Source organism: Cervus elaphus, chromosome 21, assembly GCF_910594005.1.
Source record: "Cervus elaphus chromosome 21, mCerEla1.1, whole genome shotgun sequence".
NCBI classification, from domain to species: Eukaryota; Metazoa; Chordata; class Mammalia; order Artiodactyla; family Cervidae; genus Cervus; species Cervus elaphus.
Window position 1 is genome coordinate 27,225,176 of NC_057835.1, and position 12,596 is coordinate 27,237,771.

Consider the following 12,596-nt stretch of genomic DNA (forward strand, 5'->3'; position numbering starts at 1 on the left):
ATTTCTTTGGAAAAGTCTGGCAATACTGGCTAGCGGTTCCTGGGGAAGAAATTGACTCAGGCCAAATCTCTGATGTGCTTCAGCCCCGTCATGCCTGACTGCTCCAGGCATGGATTGCTAGGGGCCTGCTACTGTTTATCAGCTCCTTCCCAGTCTGCTTCACACACTTACATTATCTGCATCTCTAGCTCAGAAGGAGGCGGGTGCTGGCCTGGAAAAAGTTGGTCTGTCAAGGATGAGGGAGATAGATAGTGGGCAGGGGTGGGGGCGCTCAGTGAGTGGCAGGGACCTGTGAGCCTTTGCACTGGCTGGGAGGACAGTGCGTGGCTGTGGGGATGTCCCTGGAACCCGGTGGGGCTGGATGCAGAGCGCGACGGTCCCACTGGATTGCAGCCTGCGGTCTTGTACAGTCCTGGGCTGCAGAGCAGACGCTGCTCCTCTGTCTCCCTCAGTGGCTAAACTCTGATCTTGGGGGGAAGAACTCAAAGGAAAGGATGAGTGAGGGTCCTGGGAAAATGACTCAGTGGATGGGAGTTTAGCTGCAGGTGGTTTCAATTAGAAACACAAAGACGTGTTACATTTTTTGGTACCTGAATGTTGTCCCAAATGGTTTAATTAATGAAGTAGTCATAAACCCCTTATGTGATGAGAATTTACCTTCCAAAACATTCATTATACCTTGCTCAGGGATCTGGTCACCAAATCCCTCCATTCACTCATCTATCCATTCATCAGATATTGGAAGACCCAAGGTGGTTGTGACGTAGGAGTGGACAACAGTGACCAAGATATCATCTCCAGTTCTTCTGAGTCTTGTGGTGATCTGGATGAGAGATATGGAGCTGGAGTGGATAGGATGTTGTTTGGGAGCAAGAGGTTTGGGGTCTTAATTCCATTTCTGTCCTTCAACTCCTGGGTAATATTGGGCCAACGACTAGATCTTTCTGGGCTCCACTTTTATTTGTAAAATGGGGCTAAATTATCTATGATTTTTTTTGTTAACTTCTAAAATACTTTGCTGAAGAGAAATACACATCTGAATGTAAAATGCAGATTTGCTTATACATAAGGGCATAGCTGGTTAGGCTTTGGTTTTCTTTATGGATGTGAATTCCAGAAATGAGAGTCGCAATACATTGTGTTTTGCTTCAATGTGTTCACTCATCTATGATTTCACTTTGTTGTTGTTGCTTCAGTTGCTAAGTTGTGTCTGACTCTTTGTGACCCCATGGACTGTAGCCCACCAGGCTCCTCTATTCATTGGATTTCCCAGGCAAGAATACTGAGTGGGTTGCCATTTCCTCTTGCAGGGGATCTTCCCGATCCAGGGATCAAACCCACATCTCCTGCACTGGAAGGTGGATTCTTTACTGCTAAGCCACCAGGTAAGCCCAACATTTCATATATAAGGAATCAAATGAAAAATGTTTTTACAGGCTTGGCTGCAGTAAGAGGAGGGAACCAGTGATGCTTCTGTCAAAATCAGATGGTTTCACTGTCTCTGAGTTTGCAATTTGCTGGGGAAACTGAAGGGCATATGAGACCTCTGAAGGAGAAGAAACTTAAGAATGTTATGCAGTTGGGGTAATGGGTTTATTATATCTACACACAACTAGGCATTTATCGGCATTGTGTCAAAAATAAAGGACAAAGTGATAACAAAAACTGAGCATGAAAACAAGACAGCTGCAACAGACCAATATTTAAAAGCTTAAAGATTCTCAGAACACAGAACCTGGAATCACACAGCTTTCAGGTTGTATAGTTAATTATCTGGACTCTCAAGTCAACTATATAATGCAAGCGACACGGGACAATACAACACACCAGCGCAGCAGTCTCTCACTAGGGGTGGAGGAAGGTTTGCTGGGGCTTCAGGTCACTGATGGGAAAGGAGCTTAAAATCTCATAAATCCTCCGTATCTTTTTTCCATTTCAGGAACTTCCTTGGAGTAACTTTCGCCTTCTTCCTCGGAGGGCAGGGGCTCAGCGAAGCGCTTGAGGAAGCCACCGTACCTTTTCTGGTAGTCCATCCACCACTCCGGACGACCCACTCTTCTCATGAAACCCCCATATCGCTTCTGCAGCTCTTTGGTTTCGTCTTCCAGGTGGGGGCTTCTCTTTAAGCCTCTCATGAAGCCCCCGTATCTCTTGCTCACATCTTCAGCATCACTGCCCTCCTGGTGGAGGCTCCCGTCTCTCTGGTCCCCGGCTCCCAGCAGCTCCTTGAGCAGGTCAGAGGAGTTGCCCAGGCCGTCATCTTCCTCTGCATCCTTCTTCATGAAGCCCCCGTATCTCTTGCCAAGGACCTCACCTCCATTTGCCTCTTCCTCCGCTTCCAGGGGGTACAGCTCATCCATTTTCTTCATGAAGCCCCCATACCGCTTCATGAAGCCCCCATACTTCTTGGCAAGCAGGTGGCTCTCCTCCTGTTTGCTGAGGGCGCTGGTGGCATCCGGAGGAAGCTCTAGTTTGGTCAGCTGCAGAAGCTCCTTGCAGGTTTCCCAGGTCTTGAGAGAAGGCAGTTTTCCCTCACATTCCAGAGTGCAAGCCTGGGGAAAGAATCCGATTTAATGACACAGAGACTTTTCTGATTTCATTCAGTAAACACATTTCCCTACCCTCCCTCCCGCCCCACCGGACCACTCTATACTTGCTTTGATGAAGAAACTCCCACCTAATAATCTCATTTTTCTTATAACTTTTTGTACTGAACAGGTAGATCGAAGGAAAATCAGAAGAGGAGATTGTGGAGAACTAACTGAATCAAATTAGAATTTGTCTTTGAATTTGAACAGATTGTATATGCTGTACTATTGCAATATTGTAAAGATATTTTCCCACCCAATTTTAACCTATATTTTTCTTAGCATTTCAGTTTTTTTATGGTTCTACTTATAGAACTCAGTTACTAATCCTTGACTTAGACATAAAAACTAGACCCTTTATTGAGATTTAAAATATATTGGTATATTACTTAATATGAAATATATACATATTATTTTTCACAATGAAAACAAGCATTTTATTAGTGCAACAAAATTCTGGTATATAGTTAATCAGCTCTTACTAATTATTTAAGTTTTGTGTCTAAGAAAATTAAATACATGCACATATAAAAATATACAGATCTAATTAAAATAATGGTCCTGTTTTATTTTTGATCTCAGATTAAGAAAGCTAACCATTATTAAAAATTCAAGATGTTCAGGTTTCAAAACTATTTCCATCCTAAAGTGAAATTTAAACAATCTATTTGCCAAAAATTTATGTTGAATATTTTGTATACTATTACCACAGGCTATTTTAATATTGGCATTCCTTAAAACAAATAATGGCAAATAATTAGAATAGCACAGTCATTAGTACAGAAGTGATGCTAATTTATATCTTACAGCCTCTCTCTCGCGTGTGCTCAGTCATGTCAGACTCTTTGCAACCCCGTGAACTGTAACCCGCCAGGCTCCTCTGTCCACGAGATTTCCCAGGCAAGAATACTGGAGTGGGTTGCCATTTCCTCCTCCAAGGTATCTTCCTGACCCAGGGATTGAAACTGCATCTCCTGCATTGGCAGGTGATTTACCTGTCACTGGGAAGGTAAATCCACTGAGCCACCTTGGAAGCCTATACTCCTCCAGCCATCTATACTTTTTTTTGTATTATTTATCATATTCTGTGTTGGAGAGTAAATTCAGTTTGGACATCAGTCATGGCATGGCTGCTCATATTTATTTTTTAATCCATCATAGAATGAAGTGCAAGTGTCTTTCACATGGTGCAAATTCCACAAATATTTGTAACTTGATTTTACTACATAGTTCTAGCTAGGAAAGCTTATTTCTTATGTGTCTTTTCTTTTTCTGTTTTTTTTTTTAAAATTTGTCTTTTTCATCCAAATTAAAATTCCAGAGCTGCTGTAATTCTAACAATATAGTGGTTAACAAAGCCATTTGTCATAGACAAAATAACTATCCTATATGCAAGTCCCAAGAGAAAACCAATCAATAAAACACAAATCAGAAAGAAAAATATGCAGGCAGGGGATTGTCACCTCTACTAAAGGTGCAACATTTTTTTCTCAGAGTTTAAATATAAAGCCCTATTTGTCAAATGGAGAGGATAGCACAGTCCAAATAGAACAAACAAACATTTAACCTGAAACATACTGTCTTGGGTTCTATAGAATCCTTCCCTTACTGATTGTCCCTGTTTTGTGCATCTAGGTAACAGCATTGCTTCAGGAGGTCTGGAGAGGCACTTGACTCTTTGGATTAATGCATATTCTGTGCCCAACTCTTTTTTTCCCCCCAATTATTTTTATTAGTTGGAGGCTAATTACTTTACAATATTGTAGTGGTTTTTGCCATACATTGACATGAATCAGCCATGGATTTACATGTGTTCCCCATCCTGAACCCCCCTCCCACCTCCCTCTCCATCCCACCGGTCTGGGTCATCCCAGTGCACTAGCCCCAAGCACTTGTCTCATGCATCCAACCTGGACTGGCGATCCGTTTCACACTTGATAATATACATGTTTCGATGCTGTTCTCTCAGATCATCCCACCCTCAACTTCTCCCATAGAGTTCAAAAATCTATTCTATACATCTGTGTCTCTTTTTCTGTCTTGCATATAGGGTTATCGTTACCATCTTTCTAAATTCCATATATATGCGTTAGTATACTGTATTGGTGTTTATCTTTCTGGCTTACTTCACTCTGTATAATGTCTGCCCAACTTTTTAAGTCATCACAGAATCTCAACAAATTAAGAAGACAATGCAAAGGAACCCTTGGGGGAGCTAGTTAAAACGAAGCTTCCTGGGCCCCCACGTCAGCGATTCTGAGTCAGTGGGGGCAGCAAGAGTGATTTAGGAGCATCGGATTACCATTAGAATGACAATTCTTTTGAATTTAGATTCCCTTCCCCCGACACCACCAAGCCCCTGTATAATTTATCTTCGCATCACAGGCCACCTCTTTGGACTCGGCCACCTCTTCTGTGCCCCTTTCACAGCCAAATTAAACTGTTGTCTTACTAGTTTAATTAATAAAATGTACTATTAACAATGGTACCTTCTAGGCAGGACAGAAGTTGAATTCCAGGGGAACTCACCTGTAGAACAGTCGCCGATCCCTCTCTCCTGTCCACTGCATTCTCCCTGCCTCTCCTCCCTTTATCCGCACCGGCCCGTCCCCCCCCCCCCCCCCCCCCCCCCCCCCCCAAGTGAGGGTCATGGTCTGAGAGACCTGAGGTTAAAAGGGCTAGAGAAATGAAATTCAAAGAAAGACGGCGGGATTATCACTTAAAAAAAAAAATCACTGTTATTTGCGGGAAGGATGGGCAGATGCTTGTGTGCGGAAGGGGCCCTAGGTGGGCTATGTGAGCAGGTGGGTGACTGAGCATCTTCTCTGGGGCAGGTGAGGGGACAGCTGGTGCTCTCCGAGGTCCTGAAAAGAGAGAGAGAGAGCCAGAGGGCACCAGCGGGGCGCCCGCCTCCCCGGGGTGAAAACGAACAAGGTTTGCGCGGCGACACCGCCGCCCTTTCGGTCCCTAGCTAGTCGCGGGGACCCGAAACTCAGAGCCAAAGCGGGACCGTGGTCAGCGTTCGGGGAGCAGTCGGGACACCTGGGCCAGCTGGGGTCGGCGCCGATTGTGAGCACGGCGGGTCCGGGCTGCGCGCGCAGGGTCCGGGTTAGCTGCACCCGCACCGCGCGGAACACTCACCAGCGGGTTGAGGTCGGTCGGGCGCGCCAAGCGGTAGCTGCACGTGGCGCAGTCCTGGCTGCATTCTGCCCGCACGGTCGCCAGGAGCCCGGGGCCGAGCGCCAGCAGCCAAGTGCAGAGTCCCAGGAACCGCGCCATGGGCTGCGGAGAGAGCGCACAGAGCTCCGAGCCTGTCCGCGCGCCCAGCGGGGCCCTGGCAAGGACTCCGAGCCGGGCAGCCGCAACTGAGGTGAGGGTGCTTCATCGAACCAGAGCTCGCGGGACCCTCTTTCCTGCCCACCACACCCACGCCCGCCCGCCCGGAGAACCTCTCCGACCGCCTCGCGGTTCCCGAGTGGTCCCTGTGGCCCGGAGCCCGGGGCGGCCCCAGGCACTGGCTCTCTGCAGGGCAGGATTCTGGGGGAGACTATGGAGACCAAATTCGAGAGCCCGGGAGCCCGGGGAGTGGCGACATTTACCCGGGTCACATACAAGGAGCGGAAGAAAGTTGGGGGACCCCAGGCAAGGCAACGAGGAATAAAACGCAGCTGGCTGAGGGCCCCAAACCCACGCAGCAAGGTGGGCTTCGGCCGAGTTCACTCACGTTGCTGCTGTTCGGGGCACGCAGGTCGGTCGGGGAAACCGGGTCCGGGGCGACTCTTGGTGGGTGGAGAGAGCCAGGAAAGCGGGCGGACCTCACCGTCGCGGTCCTCGGCGTCGCCGCGGCTGCAGCGCAGAGACGGATCTTCGGCCTCGCCAGCCTCCCTCGCCGTCCAGGCTGCGGCGGCAGGAGCCACTTTATAATTCGCCCCGGAGCGCAGGAGGCGAGCGCGCCCCAATCGCCGGCGGGCTGCCGCTGACGCAGGCCCTACGCCGGCCGCGCACCGCCCCCGCCGGAAGGGGGGTCCGGGCCGGGGCGGGGGTACCCGCGTCGCACCCCTCGGCCGGGTGACACACCGAGGCAGTTAGGAAAGTTGGGGAGAGGGTGCGATGAGATCAAGTCCCCCCGCGTAAAGTCACCGCAATTGCCCTCCCCGGGGATCGCACTTAGCAGCAGAGCCCAGGTGGGGGTTAGCGGGTAGATAGACTGATTTAGATTCTGGAATATGCTGGAGACCCTAGGAGTAAATGCTGAGATTACCCCGCCCCCGCCTCCTCCTAGAGCGCCCCCGCTGTCCGGGTGGGCATCCGGCACAGCCGTCCGGAATGGCGTCACTTGTCCACCCGTCTGTCCCCAACGCTCTACACTTCTTGCTGACAGTAAGGCGCGTAGTAGGCGCTCAGTTAATGGTTAAGGGAATGACTGAAACTTTCCGGGAATCTTAAAATCTCCGGAGGGCGCTTTCCGTTTTTGTGTTAGTGAGACCCCCCACCCCCCACCCCCTTGCCAAGCGCGCACGCGGTTAACTTCCCACGCTTCGGGAACGACTTTCGGTCAGCCCAGTGTTGTCCTGGGGGATTTAGGCTAGTGAGAGGGGGCACGGGGTTGGGATGGTCCCAGGACCATCCATTTCAGGAACTAGTAGATTTTTTGCAGTTATCTTCTGGGGAAAAGCTGGGACTGTGGTGGCGAGAGAGCGAGGTGGGAGGACTGGGTTTCCAGGGCGTCCCGCGCTTGGGGCGCGCACCGCGGCTTGGCGGGGAGGGGGCAGAACGCCAATGGCGGAGGCGCGGGCTGTCTGTCAACTGAGGCCCGCTCGCCATCTTGGGTCTGCGGAACATTGCCAAGATGCAACCATTTACCTTGTCAGTTTCCACATATGGAAAATAGGGACAGAGGTAATGGGACAAAATAGGGCCGGAGGCTATCCATAGGGTTCCGGAGAGATACAAATGAAATAATGGACCAAAGCACTTAGCCTTAGCAAGCCTTAAGAACGTGCTTCTAATCCTGACATCCATGTGCCTTTAGGTTGTCTATCATTAACATATCTTTTGTTTATTGTTTACTTATCCATCCATCCATCAACCATCCATCCTTCCATCCATCCATCATCCATTCATCCATCTTCCATCCATCCATCCATTCACCCACCCATCTTCCATCATCCATCCATCCATCATCCATCCATCCACGCATCTTCCATCCATCCATGTACCTATCTATCAATCCTGGTCCTAGAGGGAAATCACAGAGTCCCAAAGCTGGCAGACGGAGAAAGAATCCCAGTGCTTTCCCAGCCAAAGCGCCTTCTGCCCTTAGACCTTTGCGTGGACCAGCCGCCACAGGGCTCCTCCGAGCTCGGGCGGCGTTGCGTCTCTCACTCTGGTCACTAGAGGGCAGCGCTCTCCTGCGTAGGTCTGGGCATCGGGGAAGAGTCCTGGGGCGCCAGCCGCGGACACGCACACGAGTGCCCGCGGAGCAGCATCGCGCCCCGCCTGCCTGCCGGGCAGCCGCGGCCCCGCACCGGGCGGGAAAGCGGAGCGCGGGGCTGCAGCGACAGAACGCTCCAGACAGCCTGAAGGAGCCAGATTGACATCTAGCCAGAAAAGCAGGACGCTTCCCCTTCGACGTTTTAGGTTTTTCACAGGGACGCTGGTGGAGAGCTGGTGAGGTCTCCAGCCACTCACCCAGTAGGAACGAGGGTTCCCCCTACTGCCTGGGGTTTGGAAAGGCAGCAACTACACAGCAGTGCTCAGTGCGAAAGGATTGCACGGACAATCCCGGCCTAAGAGGAGAGAATACTTGCTGTATCTAATCACAGGCGTACCTGGGATCACTCAGGAACAGACTTGAAACTCGTAACGGAAGCCTGGAGGCTGAGACCCTGGTGTGAATGACTGCACCGTGTGGTGCATTCCCCCAAAGGCCCCTTGGAATCTTGAAAAAGTAGCAGCTGAAGACTGAAAGGGGACTTGGGGATAAGTTATTCCAACCTTTACTCTGTAGATGGGAAACCGAGGCTCAGAGCGTCCAAATGACCGACCCAGACATAACCAGGCAGAACCAGATCATCTCACACGTCTCTAGGGAGAATCCCACCACCCTCTCAGGCGCAGTTTGTTTCAGTTGGTACAATTACTGTTTGCTCTGAGTTAGTTTCTCTTGGTGCGTCTGCATATTTATGTATATTTTTATGTATTTTTGTTGCACTGGCTTTCTCTTGTTGCAGCATGCCGGGGCTGCTTTTGTTGCAGAGTGAGGGCTGTGGGTGCTACAGTATTGTGGCTCAGTAGTCGTTGCCAGGCATGTGGGATCTTCTGGGACCAGGTATTGAACCTCCCAAACTGGCAGGTGGATTCTTAACCACTGTGCAACCAGGGAAGTCCTCTCTGAGGCTTTTAAAATGAAAGGAGAGAGAGGAAAGGAAAGAGAGGGCCATTCCCTAGGAGGAGGGCAGGGTATTGAGTGCCCCAGCACCTGCCTGGGTACTTGGGGTGTAGATGGTGCTGAATGAAATGTGTGTTGACCGACTGATGGAAGGAATGAGGTGGGGACAGGTGGGTCTATTTTCGTGCCCCAATCAGCCAGGATCTCTTCCTACCACCCCTTCTCCTTGTCTACCCTGGGACTACAGGTCATGCATTTCTGTGTTCATTTCTTTGTATTTGAACAGTTGATAGCGGGTTGCAAAGGATTCATCTTTTCATGATCCTTTAAATGTTTCAGGAACTAGTAGATTTTTGCAGTTATCTTCTGGGGAAAAGCTGCCCTTGTAATCAGACTCAAAAAAAGAGAAGAGAACCTTCTCTTAAAGCAGCTAACCCAGAGAATTCTGATTCCTAGGTTAGGATCAAGACCTTGCCTTCTAATCCTAAGGTTCTTGACATCAGACAGAAGAGAGTCATTCTAGAGACCAACAAATGTGGCTTGTAAAACCCTGATGATGAATAGTGTTTTACTCAGTTTTTATGTATTCTGGGAGCCCAAAGGAGGGGTTTTAAAATGTCCTCTCAGTGTCCTGTTATTTCTGGGGTGGAAGATGCTTAAGTTGAACCATATCACCCACGTGCCCGTTCTTTTTCTTGCTTCCCCTTCCCACCACGTGAACACACGACTTTGTTATGGAAACTGGTTTCTCTGCTCTTCTCTCTGTATCAATAAAATAGCAGCAGAGGGTAGAAGGCAGTTCCTCATTCTGGGGATTGTATAATGTTTCAGAGTAAAAGCACCATATTCTCACCCTTCTGATGTTTGGAGTCACACCAGAGCAGGGCAGACCTGCCCTTCTTCAGTTACAGGGTAAAGCGCGGGCTTTGTGAGATAGGATTCTATAAACTGGGCATGTTGCCATGAAGGACCACTGCTAAAGCATTTTCTTCAGACTGGAGCAGAAAAAGCATCCTGGCAGAGAGGCAGTAAGTGGAGTTCCTGGGAAGATGATTTGTGATGTCGTAAATCCCCATTCTAAGGAGCATGAATGCTGGCACATTCTCACCCTCAAACAGTCAGGAAGCAAAATAAACCCCTTGGAAGAAAAAGGAACCTGGTACAGAGTTGCCTGAAACTGAGTTTAAATAATAGAAAATGTATCACACACAGAAAGAGAAAGACAACCAGGAAATATTAAAAGAGCCAGGAAAGGAAATGTACATTTTAGTATTGGAATTTCCCAGGCAAGAATACTGGAATGGGTTGATGTTTCCCCCTCCAAGGGATCTTCCTAACCCAGAGATGGAACCAGGGTCTTCTGAGTCTCTTGCATTGCAGGTGGATTCTTACCTACTGAGCCATTGGGGAAACCACATTTTAGTGTTAAGCGCAGGTAATTAGACCATGAATAAAACAAGTCACATTATGACTCAGATTGAAAGAAGATAGGGCTACAGATCCTTTGAGCTGTTTGACTTTTGAAATGACTTTGGAATGGAATTGGCAGTGGAGGAATTTAACAGCCACTCCAGAGAACCAGTCATGTTAAAAAGTTGTATTGTGCCTTTGAACCTAAACTGTATTCAATCACTTGACTTTAATTTGTTTTGGGTGGTTTCCAAAATCAAATTCTAGATCCCACCTGCAGGATCCGAAGAAAAGGTGATCAAAAGTATTAGTTGAACAAATGAAGACATCCACCAAGGAGGCGGTTTCCACCATTGAGGCAATGCTAGAAGAGAAAATCAAAACAGGTTTTGGGTAACAAGAAATCACTGACATGAAATCTGTGGCTCCAGGTCCCCCACTTCTGGAGGGAATCCACTGCACACGACCCACAGCACAAGCTTTACACACGATAGGTTCTCAGGAAAGTTGTTTTTGTAAAACATGTTCCTCTTGTGGCTACATTGCCCATAGCTCATGTGCTTAAATGTCATAACATTTTATAGAGAAAGAGCTAAACCCTGCAGATGCTCACTTCTCACACATTACTCTCTTGATATCTACTTTGTTGTATATAGACGTTCAACTTAAAAAATAGTCACAAGCTGAAAGTTGAGAGATGTTTTATTCACTGCAAGTTTTTAGGACTTTAGGTCTGAGAGACAGCATCTCATGTGACCCCGAGAGAACTGCTCAGAGGAGGCAATGGAAAGAGTCAGGTTACAGAGAAGTTTTACAACAAAGGGCAGGTAGCCTGAACATCAAGAGATTATTGTGAATTAAAGGAAACCGGATACCCCACGTTAAGGAATTGAACAATTTTCTATATATAGGAAGATGCAAGAGTCTGGGCTCACTGAACTCATTCCTTTCATATGCATCTCAGCTCTCTGGGGCCAGTATCCTGTGTTTTTCCACATCCTGAGCTCCCCTGGGCTCACCATAGGGAGTGGCTGTAATATGATGGCTGTTAGATCCCAGGTATTTTTCTCCTTCCTGAGTGCCTTGAAGGGCTGGAATTGCTGATGACTGTGACATCCTTATTTACAGATATGGCAGGAAATACTCCATTTCTCAGATGTTAGAGCTCAGACAAAAGTGTTATTTTTATGTGTGTGAACCTCGTGGAAACCAATCTAGAAGAAGTGATCTTGTGTGGCACAAAATGGAATTGGAAGAGAATAAGGTCAAATTATATGTCTTTTTTCTACTCTAGGATTGTTATCTGAATATACATTTAGTGGAAGAGCAATGCCGAGAAATACCTCAGTGGAAATCCTAGAGCCTAACAAAATACACAGTTTCATGCAGGAAAACAATTTTGTGCTGTTAAGAGTTTAGGATCACAAAATACTAATTTTAATTTCCTTTTTGTTATCAAGTGTGTAAACTTGGGAAAGTCAGTCTCTAAACCTAATTTTTCTCATCTGCACAATGGGGAAAACAAAACGAACCACACTAACTTGTTGCATGGATTAAATGAAAAACTAACGTGTGTGTACACACATACTGTGTAGGGATTCAATTTTTATTGGTGACATTTTTGTTGTTGTGCTGTGTTAAATTGCATTTCTGGGGTAGAATTTATTTTTCTTCTCAGTTTCTGGATTGTCATGTTCTTGGCTTCTTATTTTTGGAGCTATAATTTGATTGCCTTAGTGGAGTGTTCAGATAAAGAAAATAAGTGAACATTTTGATAATGATTGAAGGAAATGGGCTATTTATCTACCTGGATCTAGTGCTCCAAATTAAAAATCACAGAGATAGAGCAATTTGTAATAACTGCAGATAGTAAGCTGCTTCATAGCTAGAAAAGAGGACTTGGTCATGATGTGCAGTCATCAATTGTTGTTTTATTTGGGATAGATTTTGTAGATTAATCTTCAACACTTCTGTGTGTGGCAGAGCCAATTAGAGGAGGCAAGATGTAGAAGTGCTTGGATTGTGACACTCACAGGCTACCCAGGAGGGCAGAGTTCCTTGAACAAGTGGAAAAGGCTGGAGAGAGAGTCAGAGGACAAGGCAGAGAGGGAGGAAGGAGGCTGTGGATGGAGACAGCTGTCAGATTGCCCGGCAGTGTGAATGGGGAATTGACTTGCTTTGGAAGCCTTGATGGAGTAGGCTGAGGG

At 47.6% G+C, this 12,596-nt stretch overlaps 1 protein-coding gene across 1 annotated transcript; it reads right to left on the minus strand.

The window, feature by feature from the left end:
* Positions 1 to 1,574: 1,574 nt before the first annotated feature.
* PENK (proenkephalin) lies at positions 1,575 to 6,722 on the minus strand. The gene is made up of 3 exons (XM_043880395.1): positions 6,313 to 6,722; positions 5,730 to 5,870; positions 1,575 to 2,552 (listed from the first exon to the last, which is right to left on the minus strand). Exons 2-3 carry the CDS (start codon positions 5,865 to 5,867, stop codon positions 1,899 to 1,901), a joined length of 792 nt encoding a protein of 263 aa, XP_043736330.1. The 5' UTR covers positions 5,868 to 5,870; positions 6,313 to 6,722; the 3' UTR covers positions 1,575 to 1,898.
* Between the last annotated feature and the right edge of the window lie 5,874 nt (positions 6,723 to 12,596).

Excerpts from the sequence above, each read along its gene's own strand:
- PENK (XM_043880395.1), bottom strand. The coding sequence starts at position 5,867 with ATGGCGCGGTTCCTGGGACTCTGCACTTGGCTGCTGGCGCTCGGCCCC. Across the intron at positions 2,553-5,729 it reads CGACCGACCTCAACCCGCTG|GCTTGCACTCTGGAATGTGA; the intron begins GTGAGTGTTCCG and ends TTCTTTCCCCAG.